General features: G+C 38.9%; 1 protein-coding gene across 1 annotated transcript in view; it reads left to right on the top strand.

The window, feature by feature from the left end:
- The first annotated feature begins 745 nt into the window (after positions 1-745).
- The window catches only part of LOC127964306 (NALCN channel auxiliary factor 1), a 123,122-nt gene continuing 104,985 nt past the window's right edge, over positions 746-18,882 (top strand). Inside the window, exon 1 of the mRNA XM_052564439.1 lies at positions 746-2,238. Within this exon, the coding sequence (XP_052420399.1) occupies positions 1,600-2,238 (639 nt within the window). The 5' untranslated portion in view covers positions 746-1,599. The remainder of the gene's footprint in view (positions 2,239-18,882) is intronic.

Genomic DNA, 18,882 nt, shown 5'->3' with positions numbered 1-18,882 from the left:
ATCTATAATAAAGTGATAATGATAACCTTATGGTAACCATAGAAACAGTACACTTCTGGAACATTTTAGAATCATCCTTTTATAGAATGCTGACAAAACATTAATGCTTATCATGTATCACTTTATTTATTACACACTGATTTAGAATATTGGGGCATTAAGTTATAAAGGGGGCATGCTCCATAGTTTGAACTCTAGTTTGAGCTTTATAAATATTAATTTATGTTAAATAATAATATGAGTTAATATTCTACTATATTTGTTAACTATATTAATAATATAATTGCAATCAAATAAACATTTTATTTTGGTATCAGGAAGTTTTGTCTATGGGGTGCAATTTTTAAGGAAAGGACTATATACTTGGTAGGCTACTCCAAGGCAAGCAATAGAATCTAACAGTGTTTTGGTGAGTTAAAGTGTGTAAATGGGGAAAAGTACTTATTTACATGACAGCTTCTGCTCTTTCCTCACGTTCAGATCCCAAATACAGGCAGAAATGCGGAATCCAAGCGCGTGGGGATTGTGCACTGTGTGCACACTTTGTTTGCTTTCAAATGCAGGATCAAACAGGGCCATGCCGCACAATGTTGGACTGTTAAAGGACAAATATACAGTATCTGTCTCTCTCTCAGTCTCTCTTTCTCTCCCTCTCTCTCATACACATATACTCTCTCCTCACGTTTCCGCGCTTGCTTTCCAACGTGCTGCTTTGACGCCCAGTTGTCTCTCCTGTGCCCGGCTCCTTACACACAGTTACACGCTGCATACTAATAAACTTCAGCCTGAACTGGATGAACGACACATGCAAATGTCGTTTCATCTCGTTTACGCAACATATTGTGGTGTCCTTTTCCTCCCGTCTTTGCGCATTTAAAGGACATTACGCACCGCCAAAACGCAGTTATTTAACGCCATCGCGTCTTTAAACGTCCACACTGCGTCTTTTATTCTGCTCGGCGCTTGTAAAACGGATTGCTTTTGACTGAAACGTGACTGGATGCTGAAGATGAGTGGACTATGAATCTGGACAAGAGGAAGGACAAGGGGGTGAACGGCTTTGAATTCTAAACACGTACTGGGAAATGTGCATTTATTATGGGTGATCTCTCATATTGACACGTCCAGTGAGTGTGTGAGTGCGTGTGCGCGCGCGCACGCGGATATCCATCTCCTGTAGTCTGTAGATCTGTGTTACTGCGCTAGGATGGAGATGACGCAAATGACCCAGCTCCCCAAAAAGTGTTTCAAGACGAACATGGCGGCAACTTAACACAGGACCCAAGATGATGATGATGAACAGCAGAGAAGATCGAAGGCAGTCCGCCCAGATAGGGAAAGAGCAGCTCGTTCAGCGTCTCGCCTTCCCTTGAGGAGATACGGGAACAGAGGAGGCATGTTGTCACACAGAAAGCGCTTTTTCTCCGGCGAGCCATGCCAATAACGGAGATATGACCGCGCGTGGCTTCATCTAGCCCAGAGAGTCGGATACAGCTGCCGGGAGCGCTGTTGAACGGGAAGAAAACATTTAAAATCAATGCATTTTGTGGCAGAAGAGCCGTCACGGTGGAGTCGGCCAGTGCTGCTCTTTCCTGAAATATGACCAGGGGTGCTTGGACGTGTCGGCAGCAAGATGAAGGCTTAAAAATCTGCTTCGCACCCCGAGAGGACGAAAAGCCATTATTTACCGATTCGGAAAGGGCCCAGAGATGGCGACTGTCCTTAGCCTCTCTTTTGTTTATCACCGTTTTGCTCTCTGATCATCTGTGGTTCTGCGCCGAGGCGAAACTGACGAGGACGCGAGACAAACGGCTGGAGCACACGGACCATATACTTTCATCCAGCCATCAGAGAGAGCAGAGTCTTATTTTTATAGGCAATTCTACCAAACCTCTGTGGAGACTTGAAACTTGTCATCCTGATAGCTTCTCCAAAAACTGCTTGACTTTTGACGAGGCGGAAGCCGTGTGCTCGGGCCTCTCCGAGTGGAACCTGAGCGATTTCTATCTTTCTTTTTGTAACTCCTACTCGCTTTTGGATTTGTTTCACGGGTTTACGAGTCCGGACAATTTGACATGTAGTCTGGACATGGCTGATGCGTCGGGATGCAGCCAGTGCGTCCAGGCTTACCAACGCTACGACCGACGAGCTCAGGAGAAATACCAAGAGTTTGAGCTTTTGGTTCAGAAATATGAAACGGATGTATATTCGATGCGGACGTGTATGGAAGAGTGCACGGTAGGCGTACGCTGCCTTTCCTATGGTGTTGGTTTGTTTGTTGACGGCTTCTAACAGAAGCTCGTCAGGTATGCTGTCACATTTCTTTCACGTTAAGCATATGAAAAAAAGCTCTTACATGTGTATGGTCCGCTGTTTTGTCATCTGCGCGCGAGAACGTGCGCGGATACACTGTGCGCGCGCACTTGTGGATTAACTGGAGGTGGATTTTTTTGGGCACCTTCAATGCACAAGTTGGGGGTAAATGGAAAGGAGCTTATTTGAACGTCCAGCAATATGTCTTTACCGTGGGGTGTGTTCAGAAGATTCCTAAATATTATGCAAATCCACTAAAGCCTACCTATTCATGACACAAATGAGAATTGATGGGCAAGCTACACAAAAATGCAGCTCGAAGAAAAAATCTCAACTAAACTCAAAGATCCCAGTTTAGCTAGATGTTTCAGCATTTTTATAAATATGCAATTTTAAAAAGTCAAATGTTATTTGTTTAATTACTTTTTATTAGATATTTTATTAGATATATATATATAATCATTTTGGTATACTATATTGCTTGTTATTGTGAGTGTGCTCAAGTGACAGCACTAGCTGAAACAGGCAAATGTGGGAATACGTTGGTACAGTATCAAATGGTAGTTTCATGGTATCTTATATATAGTGACATCACTATATATAATGATAGCCTTATTCATTTGCTGTGAAGTGTCATGTAAATACAATGGTACTTAAAATAATAACATGGTAAATGTCCATGGTAGTGTAGTGGTTCTTTTTGGTACCTTGCAGTGTAAAGTTTTTTGTGTGCTGTTCTCTGCTAACTCAGAGTAGAATTGGGGGTTGGTTTTCGGCACCTTTCAGCTAGCAAGGCAAAAAGACCTGCTTAAAGCAGCAAACCATCTTAGGTTTGTTTAAGATGTTTTTATCCACAGGGACTCCTCTCAAAGATGGCAATTACCTCAGTGTGGAAGGATGAAGCTGAGGGCATGTCCTCTCATTTGAAACAGTCTGAGATTTATGGTCCTAGGTGTCCTGCGATCTAGGAGGAGATAGGAAAACACAAAGATTGTGTGTGAGAGAGAGCGAGAGAGAGGTGGCGCAGTGCTTTATGGAATTTCAATAACGTTAATAGCGCAGCAGTGATTTTTCTGCGTAATCCCCGGAAGGCTATTCTGTTCCAGTCATTGTTCAGGTTTTTTTCTCTATTCCTCTTCAGTCATGGTGATGAATCATGTTGCTGTTGCACATGCATGAAATAGGACTGTTGCTTTTAGTCTGTACCTTAACAGAGCATTCGACTACTGAGCAGCTGCAGCTGCCACAGCACAGAACAGCATATGAAACATGCCATTCCCAAACAATAACATTTTTGAGTTCATATTTCCTGTGATGTGGGATGAGAAAACAAGGGCAAAATGTCCTGCCAAATGGACAGCAGGACACTTTGTAACGTACATTACCCACTACAGGGTTTCAGTGGGTGTGCAGCAGATTGTTGCCTCTATCTCTTTAGTTTTTTTTGTTTGTTTGTTTGTTTGTTTGTTTTCTCTCTGTCTCTCTTGCTCCCTATATGCATTTGTTTATCTTCAGGTTTACATATGAGAGTGATTTGGTACCTGTCCATGGTGCTGAAACAAGCACAAAATACATACTGGTAGTAGTATTTCCGGAATAAGACACACTGAAAATGAAAACAAAAACAATCCGTATTTTTGCTCATTTTCTCCCCATCAACAGTCTTAATATTTCATTAAAGCTGTATTCACATCTAGGTGTTGCAAAGCTCTATAACATTTTATGTTATAGCAATGTATTTTTTAAAAAGTGAAGTGACATACAGCCAAGTGGTGACCCATACTCAGAATTAATAGTTTAGGATTAAAGAAACAGTATTATTCAGATTAATACAATTTGCTGTGTGATATTGTACATTTAGTCTTAGCTAAGTGTTTTATACACACTGAAAAATTTATATTTCATGAAACATTACTCATTCTCAGGCCATCCAAGATGTAGATGAGTTTGCTTCTTCTTCATAACAGATTTGGAGAAATTTGGCATTACATACTTGCTCACCAGTGGATCCTCTGCATTGAATGGTTGCCGTCCGAATCAGAGTCCAAACAGCTGATAAGAACATCATGATAATCCACAAGTAATCCAAACAAATCCAGTCCAATCAACATATTGTAAAGTGAAAAGCTGCTTGTTTGTAATAAATAATTTCACAATTAAGGAATTTTTAACTTGAAGCCAAAAGTGAGTACATTTTCAGCAAATTTAAAATGTTGGGTATTAATTCTTTCCTTTAATAAATACTTATATTGTTTTGCATGTTTTATTTTTATTTTTGATTTAAAGGTTTAATTTACTAATAAAAACTGACACATTAATATGGATTATGCTCTGTACATATCCTGCCATACATCAACTATGTACACTTCAGATGGTACACAAATCCAATGCATAATCCACATTAATCCATAGATTGTTTAGACACTTCCTAAAATTACTTTTCCATTTCCCATTCCAAAATCCAAAAGCCTGTAGACAACCTAAGGCAGAAAAGCAACTTTCTGGAAGAAATAAATTCATAATCCTCCATCTGTCTAAATGTGTGCGTATACATGCATGAGAGGGAGTTAAGGAAATACATGAAAACGAAGAGAAAGATTTGTTTTGTTACCTCTTCCCTAGTTTCAGCCTCAGGCTGCATGGGCCGCCCCCAGTCCCTATACTGACCATCTGATGCATACTGCACACAAAACTGGCAAACTCTAATCTGATTGGCCAGCTTTAAACAACATCCTTTTTTTTCTGTCCACATGCAAAAAGTTGTGTTTACAAGGCAACTATGCACAAGTAGTTCATGTTATACTTTGTTTTCATTATGTTCTTAGACAGAAATCCTGATAACTGAGTCTATACAGGTTTACAGTCTATTATTAGAGTGCAATCTATTTTCAATAATTCTGACCTTAAACTGGAGGTATGAACAAAACAATCTGTGACTGGTCACTTTATGTGTCAACCATCCATGTTCTTGACCAGATACACTGCAGTGTGAATCAGATCTTATGCCTTTAGTCAAACATCTGGCTACCTAGACTGCCTCTTCCCAGGAGCACTTAGTGGAGAGATGCTTGTTCTCACAGGGCTTTTTTGCCAGATAGAATGACTCTGATTGACAGATGTTGACTGACAGCTGCTAGTGGATGTGAAGGGGGCCCAGGTGTCTTCCCTTGAACATGACCAGGTTTTTTGTCCATGGGTCAGTCTGGGTTTAGCCCCTAGAAGAGACTTGAATTCATTACCTTATAAAGCCTGGCATATGAAATAATAGTCAGATTTTTTTTTTCACATTCCTTTTCTCGTTAGAAACAGTATACAATTACATATTTGTTTTGGCTGAGTATTATATTTGATAGAGCATACTTGCCTGGCTAATATATGTAGTACGTAGTTTTGGCACTGTAGTTGCATGTGAAGCACAAGTCTTTTCTTTTTTGTCCTCCTCCTTTTCATCATCTAATCAGTGAGTGAAATGCAGACTAGAAAGTGTTGGAAGTATCACCTAGTCGTAATGAAATAAAAATCTGAATTTGGGGGAGTTGGCATCCTTTTAACACAATCTAAATTGCAAATCTGTTCTTATGTTCGTGTGACCTTTGCACAAGCACTGCTCTTTGTGTGTTGAAATTGTGGAACGTCAGTTTAATGACCCCTGTGCTTCATGAAGTGAAATTATATTTCAGGGGAAAACAATCATGTCTCTCTTTGTCTCTATTTTTTCTCTTTTTAAAAACATCTTTGCCTCATCTTCTCCCTCTCCCTGTGTGTTTGCTCGCCTCCTCACCTTTGTGGCCTGCACATTGTTGCACACAAGTGGGGAGATAATGACATTTTTGGCGAGATGCTGCCCTCTTGACAGCACGACAGTGAGACTTTGTAAGGGCACTTTATTCACTGTCTAAGCCATGGTGACTGCAGAGGGAGCAGAATCCGGCCCTCTGCCTCCTCTTCCCCTGGGCATTAAATATGTATGGGACTAAAGAGCCATGGACCTGCCGGATCTCTGTTTGCAAGGAAAATTAATGAGATGGAAAGACAGCGATTTCCACCGTGCTGCCCCGTGTTCTCATCCGGGAACAGGCACTTTTGGTGCTGAATATCAGTGGTGATTAACATACAGAGGGCGGGTTCGCATCTTGTAGAGATCCATCATAGAAACATGAAGAGATCTTGAAGGTGAAGTGTGTCATTGCTGTGGTGCTTGCAGCACTGAATGGAATGGTGAAATTGTGATTGTTTTCAAGCTGGTTTTCTGAACACTATCCCTTCACCTACCACAATTATATAGTCCCACTTCAAATTGCAATTTTGCTTTGTGAGGCTGGTTGTGAAGATGAAATGAACATAGTATGGTTTTGATTGTGTCAGAGTTGTTTACATTTCAGGACAATCAAACTACTTACAGTTGACTCTATTTATTATAGTGGGATATTAAAAGTCACTGAAAAAAAGCAGTTACTGTAGATTTACTTTGAAGCCGTTTTCACTTAGAAATTGCTGTAGTAAATTCACAAATAATAGCAAAGAAGTGGCAAGTAACACCTGAAATTAAATGTGAAATACTGAAGCAGAAAGGTAGTAAAATTGTATTTTCTTGTGTATGTAAACAGTAGCAATTTTCTTTTTACCATTTATTTAAATTAAAACATATATTTCATTAACTGATATAATGTTAACGACAACGACAATAAAACACTTCATAACTGATTAAAAATAAGAAACATAATTATTGACTTGACAAAAAAAATAAATAACAAAAAATAAAGTCTTAAAGGAAATTCTGGAAACTTGGTATTGCTTAGTATAAAACAGGTAACATTTATCTACATATAAAGTTGAATCTTTACACATGAATAAGATTACCCAGAGCATGTGAGTTTTGCATTCGTGTGGTTATAGCCTTTTTCCTGCTAGATGCGAGATCAATTTTATGAAAACGTGATGAAACATACTGATGAATCATGATTCGGGTCCTTTTTCATTGCAAATACATGGAACCACGTCTTCAGAATGTCTCTTTTTATGTTTCACAGAAGAACAAAAGCTCTGGAAGGAAATGAGGATGAGAAAAACAATTTTCTCTTTTGGATGAACTATTCCAAACATGAGCAATTCATCCTCAATCCACATGAGAAATCTCCACTCCACTGTACAGGCACATTCAAGCATTATTACTATTATGGAAATGTTTCTTAACCTCACCTACCCATACACCAACTCGCCCACCCACACTAGATGAACCCGAAGTAGAGAAAGAAACTGGCAAGTGTGACTGTTTACTCTCCTCAGGTAGAGAATAATCTTGCTGCAGGGATCGTCCACCTGCATCTAGGCACGGAAGCCTAGCACATGGCCATAAACAACAGTAACCAGACCTTTCATTTAGCCCTGCCACTGCCAGAGCAGCAGGTACCTCCTTAATCCTTTCCAACTAGAACGGTCTCCAAATCGTTGAAATCAATGCTTCCTGCTCGAGTCCTCTTTAACCTTTCCTGGAAGGGCAGATGGTGAAAGGAGGGTTTGCGGACGAGGCTTCTTTGGCTTAGAGGCTCATATGCCACTCCGTGTCCCTGGAGTTGGCTTATCGTCCTCAGCCCTGGGGCCTTTTTGACATGGCACAGAGGCTCAGCGGAAAGCCAGAGGACAAAGCCAAGGATCACGACCCTATTCTAGTGCCGTTGCACGGGCCAGAGATGCGCTCGTGGCCTGTAGGGCACTCGTGTGATCATTGTTTTCCAATGTCTGGAACACTTGTAAAACCACAAGCAATTACTGTCAGCTCTGTGCACACATGGGCGTATTTACCAATGTGAATTCCCATTTAGAGACGAGACAGATATGAAATGGAAGATAAATGAAGTTGGATGTGGGAAGTGTCTTTCTCTGTTGGAGCGAATGGTCATAAAGCGAAGGCATTCGTTCTTGTTTCATAATGAGGAGCTCAATGAGGAAACAAGTTCAAATGTGTGTGGACTGCGGAGATATTAAACCAGTGGTTCTCAACCTTTTTGACTCCAAGGCCCCTCATTGTCTGAGACAATAATCAAAGGCCTGAATCTAGACTGTGATTTTGGTACTTCTTGTGTAATGACAAAGCTGCTGGTGGTCAAACTTTATTTACACAAATATAATTATAATATTATATAGGATTGAAAGTGTTTAAATAATGAAATAAAATCATTATAGACAATTAATTAAATTCCAAAATCATTCCCTTAAAGAATAATGAACTTGTGTTTTTCAGCTTTGTATCATTTGTGATATTGAGAAGTTAAGAATAATAGTTTTTATTCACAGTTAGCAATTTATGTTCACTATAGAAATGACTTCTTAAGATTTTATTAGCTTCCATGACTTTTCCAGGTCTAGAAATCACAATTTTAAAATTCCATATCTAGGTTTTACAAGACAACAAGAAGCCTGGTTCTAAAATCATAATGATAGATTTAAGAGAATAAATTAAAGGGGTGGTTGATTGTGATTTCACTGAAGTTAGTTAGTGTGTAATATTGCTGTTTGAGCATAAACAATATCTGCAAAGTTACAACGAAGAAAGTTCAATGCAGACGAAGATACTGTCTTTTTAAAGTTATGGCAGTTTAATGCCTGCATACAACGAGTTACTTCCCAGATTGGTGACATCACAAACACTGAAATGTACATAAACCCTACCCCCGGAAACAAGCAGCTAAGGGGGTTTGTGCTACTTTAGAGAAGAGGAAGAGTTGTTGCCGTGCCCTCAAATCTACGGGTGTATGAAAAAATCTATTCATATACGAATCATGATTCTGTCTTCTAACAATTCTAATGGATTCACAAGTTTAAAAATCAATGTTCTAAAGCAGTGGTTCCTAATTCTGTTCCTCACATCCCCTGCTCTGCACACGCTCTGTTCTGTATCTCTCTCTCTTGTCAACTCGTCAATGAACTGTATTCCAGCTGTACACTCTGTGTATAGAGAGACAGATATTTTTCACATAGTTACAGGAAGTGTTAAAAATGTGCAATACCTGCTGGCCAATACTTTTTACTGTTACAAAAATGCTACCATTCTGAACATACCGTTCTGAAATGTCCTGTAAGAGCTGTGCTTGCACAAGTTCTGCTCGGCCCTCTTCACTAATATTCTCTGGGTCTCTTTGGCCTCAGATTGATAAGCGATATTGATAATGTCATTGTTTACAATACAACCAGAGCATATGCCACTAAGGTGAGAGGCGTGATGTTTCAGGACTGCACCAGGCAGTTTAGCCAATCACTACACACTGGGCCAGCTAACCAATATGAGCCTATTGCGTATTTCTGAGGGAGGGGCTTCATAAATCATCAGAGTGTTCATAGGAGAAGGGACAGAGCAGTGTAGAATAAAGGTAATTTGTGTGTAATATAATGCATTTTTAAGCCTAGAACAAAAGCAGTCAACCACCCTTTTAAAAAAGAAAAAGATGTCAGTTTACTTGTAGATTTATAGCTATTTTAGCTTTTTTACAAGCTGGTTTTGTCTTCTTTAATGATTTTAAGCAATTTTGCAGCTCCCTTTGAGGCTTCCTGTTTCAGAACTGCTGCCTTAAGCACACTCTAACCTTACATTTGGGTTTATGGAAGAGTAAGCTGGCGTGTTTTTATTTATTTATTTTTTGTTGCTAAGCTAATGCTACAATAATCAAACTTAAAAATACTTAGTACGCAAAAATATTGGTTTATAAAAGCCTCACTCCAGGAAAACACTCACAACAGCTTGACTCACAACTGATTTCAGAGTTTGGTGTTAGCTAATAAACATAAAAATACATAGCACACTGAACGAAAATACGCACAATGGCTTAAATCAAAATTGATTTCAGTTGAGTTTGGCAGTAACATGTTGCTAAGCTAATGTTACAATACTCAAAATTGATAAAAGCTGTACTCCATGTTAATACTTAAAACAGATTGACTCTCAATTAATTTAATAAAAGTTTGACATTAGCATGTTGCTAAGTTAATGTTGCAAGACTAATAACCATAAAAAATACATAGCAGACAAAACATTGGTTTATACGTCTCAAATACTCTGCAAAATACACATAAGAATCAAGTTTTATTTATATAGCACATTTAAAAACAGCAAGCAAAGTGCTGAACAAACAAAGACATAGAACACATGGCAACCCACAGATTCACAACATACACTCACAATAAATGACATTTGGAATGTTATCAAAACTGACTTGTGATAGTCAATCGTTATTTTTCAGGAAATTTGCATGCATTTATAGTGAGACATATTACATTTATAAATGCAAATATAATTTTTAATTTCATAATAACAAATTTATGTTTGAGCCAGTGAAAATGTTAGCAGGGCATTTGAAGAAATCTGAACTGCTGTCGTGCCAATTTGATAAATATTCATATACTTCAGCAGCACTCCTTTATTGTTTTCTAAACTGAAGGAAGTCACATGTATGAGCTGTGATTGGCTGGCCATGATGTAACACTGCAACAGAACACATCAATACAACACACAGAGGCACACACGTCTTGCCCCACACACATTAAAGCAAACAAGCAGTAATTGTGTATCTCTGGAGTGCTGTTTCCTGCAGGTCCAGGCCTGGCCCTTTCTTCCGGTCTAATTCAATTTGTGACCTCCTGATTCTTTCTGCTGTATTTGATGTTAAAGGAGGGGACCGTCTCTCTCTGTGCACTTACGTGCCTCATCCACTGCTAGAGCCGAAGTCTTGTGTTACACTCTCTCTAGGTGAGGGGATTTAGTCTCAGATATTCACTCTCTATACACACATACGAAAGGAATCTTTCTTTCCCCATCTATCCTTTACTGTCCATCTCACTTCCTCTGCCGCAGATCTGTATGTCGGATTGGCTCAGTATTTCTATTACAAGCTGTGTCCACACAGGCCCAGACAGACTCCCTGAGCTCCCTCAGGACTGCCTCTAGAACATGGCAGTTAAGACAAGCCTTTCTTCCTTCTGTCTTCCCAAGTCTCTCTTCTTCTCCTGAGTGGAGGATGGCCACATGCTCTGCCAGAGATCTGTTTTACAGAACTAATCCTTCCTGCAGGCTACATTCTGTTAGAGGACATGTACAAAACCTCTGAAATCTAGAAATCTGCACTCTTAAATACCATACAGTTCATTCAGGTTGTGAATTACAATGTTAACGTTATTTATAAGCAATGCAGTCTTGTAAGGGAAACATCACTGTAGAGTTGTCAACCTGTCCTACAACCAATACGCTTGTATAGGTTGTTTCTCCAAATCCCTGAAATACGACCCATCAGAGTGTATACTACAATTGTGCCCCAATCGGCAAAAGGTCGTTTTCATATTAATGTTTTGTACTCTTTTATTTGCCATCTGGTTTGCGTTTCGTGTAGCTCAGTAGATTATTGCGTTATACCTTGATATGTAATCATGCTATCATGAGTTCGATCCCAGGGAACAGATGTGCACGAAAATGTATATGCTCAATAAATCATAATTTAGCATGATTTCTGTGAGGGTTAGGTTTAGGGGTGGGGTTAGGTGTGGTCATTCGAACGAATAAGCCACCTACAGTAGTAAAATATGTAGGAAATACTGTGAGATCGGTGTAAAACGCCCACACATTGCATTTAAATAAACGTGTGTTTCGATTGGTAATGACGTTATACATCATTTCATGACGACAGACGCAACACAATACTGTCATTATTTTTAAGCCCGCTAGAGGGCGCTTAACTTTAAGACGTAAATATAGGTCGTAATAAATGCTTGCACAAACGACTTATATGGTCGTTTTTTGTTGGAGGACAGGCTCAGAATTGTAGGTATTATCACTTCTTTCTTTCTTTCTTTCTTTTTTTGAAAGAAGGAAATAAGTTGATCCATCTTATCAACCCAGTCCATCCTGTTTGATGACCATTAAAAATTAGCAATGAACTTTGACTAAAGCCATGTACTTTGACAAATTTCATCACAGATATTCAATTCAGAGTAGGTGTTTTACCAGTTCCCAACTGAAATGCTTTTAAAAACATGAAATGCAAAAACCCAATAATTTTTGATCGATCCCGCTTTAAAAGATGTGTCAGAGGTGTGAACTTTAGTGGCTAAAGTGTCTTTCTAGCATTTGGGGAGTCTTCTAATTGTCTCTGATGAATCTGTAATCGCAGGCACAAGACTGCAGGATGGTCCATAGGGACTGAGGTGGCTGTTTAGCTGGAGGTGCTGTGCTGTAGGTAATTAAGATGAGTATGTGCTGGTTATTATGAATTAGAATAAAACAGAGCAGCTCATTAAGACTCACTCCTGGGAGAACTATGAGCAAAAGGAACCGTATTTATTTATATGACCCTGACAGGAAGACTTCAGTCAGATCTGACTAACAGATGTCACGGCAGTCCTGTATTGAGCCGAGTCAACCAGAGACCTCAAACCCTCTTGAGGTCAGAGCCAATGATGAGGTCATCTTGCTTTCTCTCCCTCTTCACCGTTTCCTGTTGCATCTCTGAAGCTGATATCTAATTTAATTAGTGTGTTGTTGGTTTTTGGTTGTGCAAACAGCAGAACGGAAGGAAACTCGATGTCACATGAAATGGCAGTGTTTATCCCACTCGAGAAATCACGTGAGAAGTCACAATGTGATTGTGTTTTCCCTGCACGTGTGGGGGATTACGGCTTCCAGGAAGAGCTGTGCTGACTTTATGAGAAGCTTATTGATGAAGTCTCCCATTTCTTCCCTTCTATGATATGATTTCTTATGATTGCTGAGCTTTGCCTTCAATCCGTTTGATGGACACAGCAGTGTCTTGCAACCAAACAATGTTTGTGCCATGCTTCATGACTTTGCATTTTAGGTAAAAAGCAATGATATGTCTCTTGATCTTTTTATGCCTTGACAAAAATAAATTGATAAATACAAAAGAAGTTCATACTAATAAAGACTTCCTTTTCATTGGGGGAAAAAATGTGTTAAAACTGAACCGTGATAAAAACAGCTTGTTTCAGAACTTCTTGACAGCAGACAGATGCCAGAAGTTTATTTATGACAGCCTACTGGTGATGCAGAGTTGCAGCAGGTGCGATTCTTGCAGTTCAAGGATGTGGCAAGTTGATTTTTTTTTTTAAATATATATATATATATAAACATATATGAATGCAAATTTATATTCTTGACTTATGCTTGACTGTAGATGACTGTCAGTGCATGAGGCCACACCTTCTTATGAATAATATATATGTTGAAATCTAGTGGTGCTTTTTCATGATATTTCTGAAACCTTTTCAATATTTCAATAGTCATGGCAATAACAGTGCTGAATATATTGCTTAAACCAATACTAACCCCTAACCTTAACCTTATGGTAGCAAATGTTGATAAATAAAAGATAACTGGTTTTCCATATTGAATCTGAACTGATTCCATGACGTCTCCGTTACTCCAATTTTGAAATTGTTGCCTTGGTTACCTGTGCATCTTAGAATTGAGTTCAAAATTCTTCTCTATGTTTTTAAATTTATAAATAATCTGGCACCAAGCTATCTATCTGATCAACTTTATCCATAAAATGCTACACGAAATCTAAGGTCTGCTGATCAAAGACTTCTCTCTGTTCCCAGATCACAGTTAAAGCATAGAGGGGAACCTTTGCGGTTGCTGGCCCTGAGCCATTTATTGTGAGTGTATGTTGTGAATCTGTGGGTTGCCATGTGTTCTATGTCTTTGTTTGTTCAGCACTTTGCTTGCTGTTTTTAAATGTGCTATATAAATAAAACAAACTTGATTCTTATGTGTATTTTGCAGAGTATTTGAGACGTATAAACCAATGTTTTGTCTGCTATGTATTTTTTATGGTTATTAGTCTTGCAACATTAACTTAGCAACATGCTAATGTCAAACTTTTATTAAATTAATTGAGAGTCAATCTGTTTTAAGTATTAACATGGAGTACAGCTTTTATAAATTTTGAGTATTGTAACATTAGCTTAGCAACATGTTACTGCCAAACTCAACTGAAATCAATTTTGATTTAAGCCATTGGGCGTATTTTCGTTCAGTGTGCTATGTATTTTTATGTTTATTAGCTAACACCAAACTCTGAAATCAGTTGTGAGTCAAGCTGTTGTGAGTGTTTTCCTGGAGTGAGGCTTTTATAAACCAATATTTTTGCGTACTAAGTATTTTTAAGTTTGATTATTGTAGCATTAGCTAAGCAACATGCTACTGGCAAAACCAATATTATGTGTGTTCTGTATAGTTGTTTATTAGAGTGTTGCAACAATAGCTTAGCAACATGCTAATATCGAACTTGGTTGAATTCAATTCTTAGTCAAGTATTTTCATAGAGTGAAGCTCATATAAACCAATGTTTGTTTGCTTCTAGAACGTTTTAAATGAATCACCTATGACATTACATTTCAGTTAGGATGCTTAGAAGACAGCTGCTTATGTAGGCTGTTCACTAGGTTTCGGAACGGAGCCACTGAGCCCTTTTTTCACACAATCATGCCTTTATGTGTCCCCGCACATAACGTTGTTTGGATTGAATATGAGCGCTGACTTCTGATGTACAGCAACTACTGCTGCCATTTTTGCATGCAATTACCCATAATGCAGGTTGCTGACTGGATCATAAGCCCACAGCTGCTGCTTTATACCGTTGTGTTGGCGTGCAGCATTTACATACATTCGCCTTTCTGCTTACATAAAATGGCCTCATTACTGTCTGTCTTCAGTGCCGGTTCTGTTCTGCTGTTGCCTCCTGTTGACATAACGAGTAATCATGTCATTTCCTGTTGACGACTCCTCGCACGTGTCATTGGGTGCCAGTCTTTTCTCTGCAGCTCTCCTCTCCCTGTCTGAGGCTGGAGACGGTGCTTTATCTTCCCAACATACTCTTCTCATTTGCGGCTGAATTCTGCCGCTGGGCCGGCAAGTCAAACGTATTACGGAGCACAATGAGATTAAGGAAAACAGCGTGAGAGTGTGACCAGCCATTATGACTGTTTCAATACTAAATGCCTCTTTCTCCGAAGCCACTGCAGTGGGCTGGAGCGCACAGTTCCTGCCTTTATTGATGTCTACGCTGACGATGTGTAACGCGCACTAAATTTCTCACTGCCAAAAATGTCTCTTTCATTCAATCGCCCTTATCCTCCCTCTCCAGTCGTAATCTGCGGTTTGTTTGCATGGGTGCCTGAGTGTCGGATTATCTTCAATTATTTCTTCTTTGCGTAGAATATCATTTTGTTTCTAAAATGAATATCCACTCAAAAGAAATTCCATAATGTCGTTCCAAACCTGTATATAGTGGTTTGGTTTGTATGTGTATTTGAGTGAATGTTTTTGTTTCAGCTGTTTTTGGTGTGTGTGCTCTTGTAGTGCAAATCTATGATCAACAATGGCCATGAGGGAGCAGGATCTCAGTGGATCCGCAGTATCTACAGACTACTCCAGATAGCTGCTGTTGTGCTGTCATTAAAGACACTATCAGCTGTGGGGTGCAGGCGGGAATCAGGAGACGCCTTATGGAATACTGTTCCTAATGTAAACACAGCCTTTATTATCCCACAGATCACTATCACTGTCAGAGAAAATAGAGTCAGCCACAAGAAGACCGAAGGGAACGAAGGAAGAAATGGGAAAGCTCATTGATAGCAGATACCCAGCTAGCGGGGAACGTTCTCACAACTTTCACTAATGTTTTTTAAAAGTTATATAAATGTCAGGATGAAACATTCTTAAAGTAATGTGCGTGGGACATTGTTCTAAAAGTTTTAAGAACATTCCATACATTTTTCTTACAGCATGTTTTGTTTGTTTTCATAACCTTGAGGCAACGTTCTGAGATCAACATTCTCAGGCTGTTCTAGTGATGTATTTTTTTTGACTTGTGAATGTTCTAAGAAATGTTTGTAACCTTTAAATCAACTGAAAATTTAAAATGTTAAAAATAAATGTTCATTCGCATTATATTTTGGGTGAAAAAAGGTTAGTAAAGGACTGTAAGAAATGTTTTTGCAACCTTTATATACAGTAATGTTATAACCATGACAAGAACACAGTAAATTTCAGCAATTTAATAATATTTAAAAAAAATTCCCAAAATTTAAACTAAATGTGTTGCCTGTAGCTGCTAATGAGATGTCTGCATGGAATCGAATTGTTGGCACAAATTAATTAGTTTTGAGGTGAACCGTTAATTTCTACATTTTATTTTTTATTTTTGTCTCTGTCTGCAAATGTCTTCGTTTAATCAGAATATCCTTAAACTGTCAGTCGGCTGTGAGCTAGATATGGTGAGGAGATTTTCTAAAATCAAACCCTTCTTTCAGTAGTTTCACATTTTGTTGCACAGCCTCTCTATAAATCATCTGTCTAAATGTTATGCCCATGATGTTATGTGAGTGACAAATGTTTTGAGGGCTTTTAAAGTGTGAAATGGAGTGATATTTCCCCATCTGCTGTCTTTCACGTCACATTTCTGAAGTTGCTAGTGAAATGCCCATGAGCCAAGATGGCAACATGCAGTATACTGTATAATAGTAAATGTGCTGTTGGTACAGTGATAGTGGTACTTTTATATACTCTACCATGGAATGCTTACTATATTCATGCACCATTTTATTTTATTTGCAGCAGGAATATGGAAATATATGAAGATTGTTGTAATGACTCAAGTTGCAAAAGTTGCAATAGAGTACGCAGATATATATATGCTGTCAAAGGATTAATCGCATCCAAAATAAACGTTTTTGTTTACATAATATGTGTACGATATTTAAATACACATACATGCTTGTATTTAAGAAACGTTATATATATTAAATATATTAATATATAAAAATTTAAATATATGTAAATATTTTCAAAGTAGCCTATATATTGTATGTGTATGTATTTGTATATAAATAATAAATATATACAGTACACACGCATATAGTCTCGGGCCGGACGGAATTGTGGGTGGGGGTAGTGCACGAACAGCTCTCTCTCCACCTTCAATACCACGACTTAGGTGTCCTTGAGCAAGGCATCGAACCCCCAACTGCTCCCCGGGCGCCGCAGCATAAATGGCTGCCCACTGCTCCGGGTGTGTGCTCACAGTGTGTGTGTGTGTGTGTGTTCACTGCTCTGTGTGTGTGTGCATTCCGGATGGGTTAAATGCAGAGCACAAATTCTGAGTATGGGTCACCATACTTGGCTGAATGTCACTTCACTTTTTCACTTTCAAATGTGATAAAGATTTCATTTCAAATAGACTAAATGTTGTTTCTTTAACGTTCTATTGAAAAGCCATATTACAGTTTCAACAAAAATATTGAGCAGCACAAATGTTTTTAAGAATGAAAATAATAAGAAATGTGTCTTTAGCAACAGGTCAGCACATCAGAATAATTTCTGAAGGATCATAAAAAAGCCCAGCCCTACTTCAAAATACACCATGGTATTAACCTACCAGTAAACATGGCAAAACTATAGCACCTATGATACATATTTAATTATTTGTATTTATTTGATCCTTTCTAGCTAATAGTTTTTGATTTCATTGTGCAGTTTTGGTCATTACAGTACTCCATCCATCGTTGCAAGACATGTCCTGTCACCCTTGCCAAGCTGCCCATGAAGAGCACACAGGCGGAACCATGTGTCCCAGCATACACATGCTGTAAAGTGGTCAACAGTGAGTTTGAGTGCTGGTCTCTGTCACCCTCATGTCCCAGAGGGAACGCAACATGGTGCTAATGGAAGAGAGCTGTCTCAACAAACCCCCTAGCCTTGTGTTTCTCCATTCCTACCTCTTTTCCTTCCCTCTCTCTTTACAGTGGGGTATGAGAGAGTGTGAAGCATTCAGTGATGATAATTGGCTCAGATTCCCAGCTGGTTTTAGTGGCATTAAATATGAATAGCAGGCTCATGTAGACTTGTTTAGACGAGAGGAGTTACGAGCAGAGAAGCGTTTTTTTTTTTTTCATGAAGCATCATCAGTGTGAATAAGAGCAGGCTAATGAAACAGGTCTAAATCAGTGATCACTGGAGTGCTGTTACACACACACATGTGGCTGATTGTAATCAGCCCACATCAACCAGGTGACAGAAGGAAAAATATCCTTGTCGCCTGCGTGTGGGCCAAAAAGTTGCACTTAAACACACAGCAAGGACTATAGCCATTGGCCAACATACATTCTGCTAATGTATATAAGATAAAATAACTCTCCATACTACTAGTAGGTGGCAGTAGTCTATATATTACTCATCATTCAAAAAGGGATAACAAAGAAGCTAGGACTGCGGATATACAAACTGCAAACAAAGCAAAACAATGAAAATCAATTAGTTGTTTGCTCTCTTTCTTCCCTTGCGTTTTTCATTCCCTGCAGTAGTTGAACAGCCAATCAGAGTGATCTTTTTCACCGACAGCCTCCGCCACCAATTCAACATGTTCAATCAGATGAAAAAGCCACTGAAAGAGATCAAACCGATACCAAACTCTAGGACAACAGGCACTTAATGGCAGCCCAGGATTGGTTTATAGCTGACCATTGGCTTGGTGTGTGACAGTTTTTACAGTTAAAAGAGCCTGCATA

The sequence above is a fragment of the Carassius gibelio genome, chromosome B9 (assembly GCF_023724105.1).
Source record: "Carassius gibelio isolate Cgi1373 ecotype wild population from Czech Republic chromosome B9, carGib1.2-hapl.c, whole genome shotgun sequence".
Classification (NCBI taxonomy): Eukaryota; Metazoa; Chordata; class Actinopteri; order Cypriniformes; family Cyprinidae; genus Carassius; species Carassius gibelio.
The sequence above is the reverse complement of the archived record's forward strand: the minus strand, read 5'-3'. Positions and strand labels throughout refer to the sequence as shown.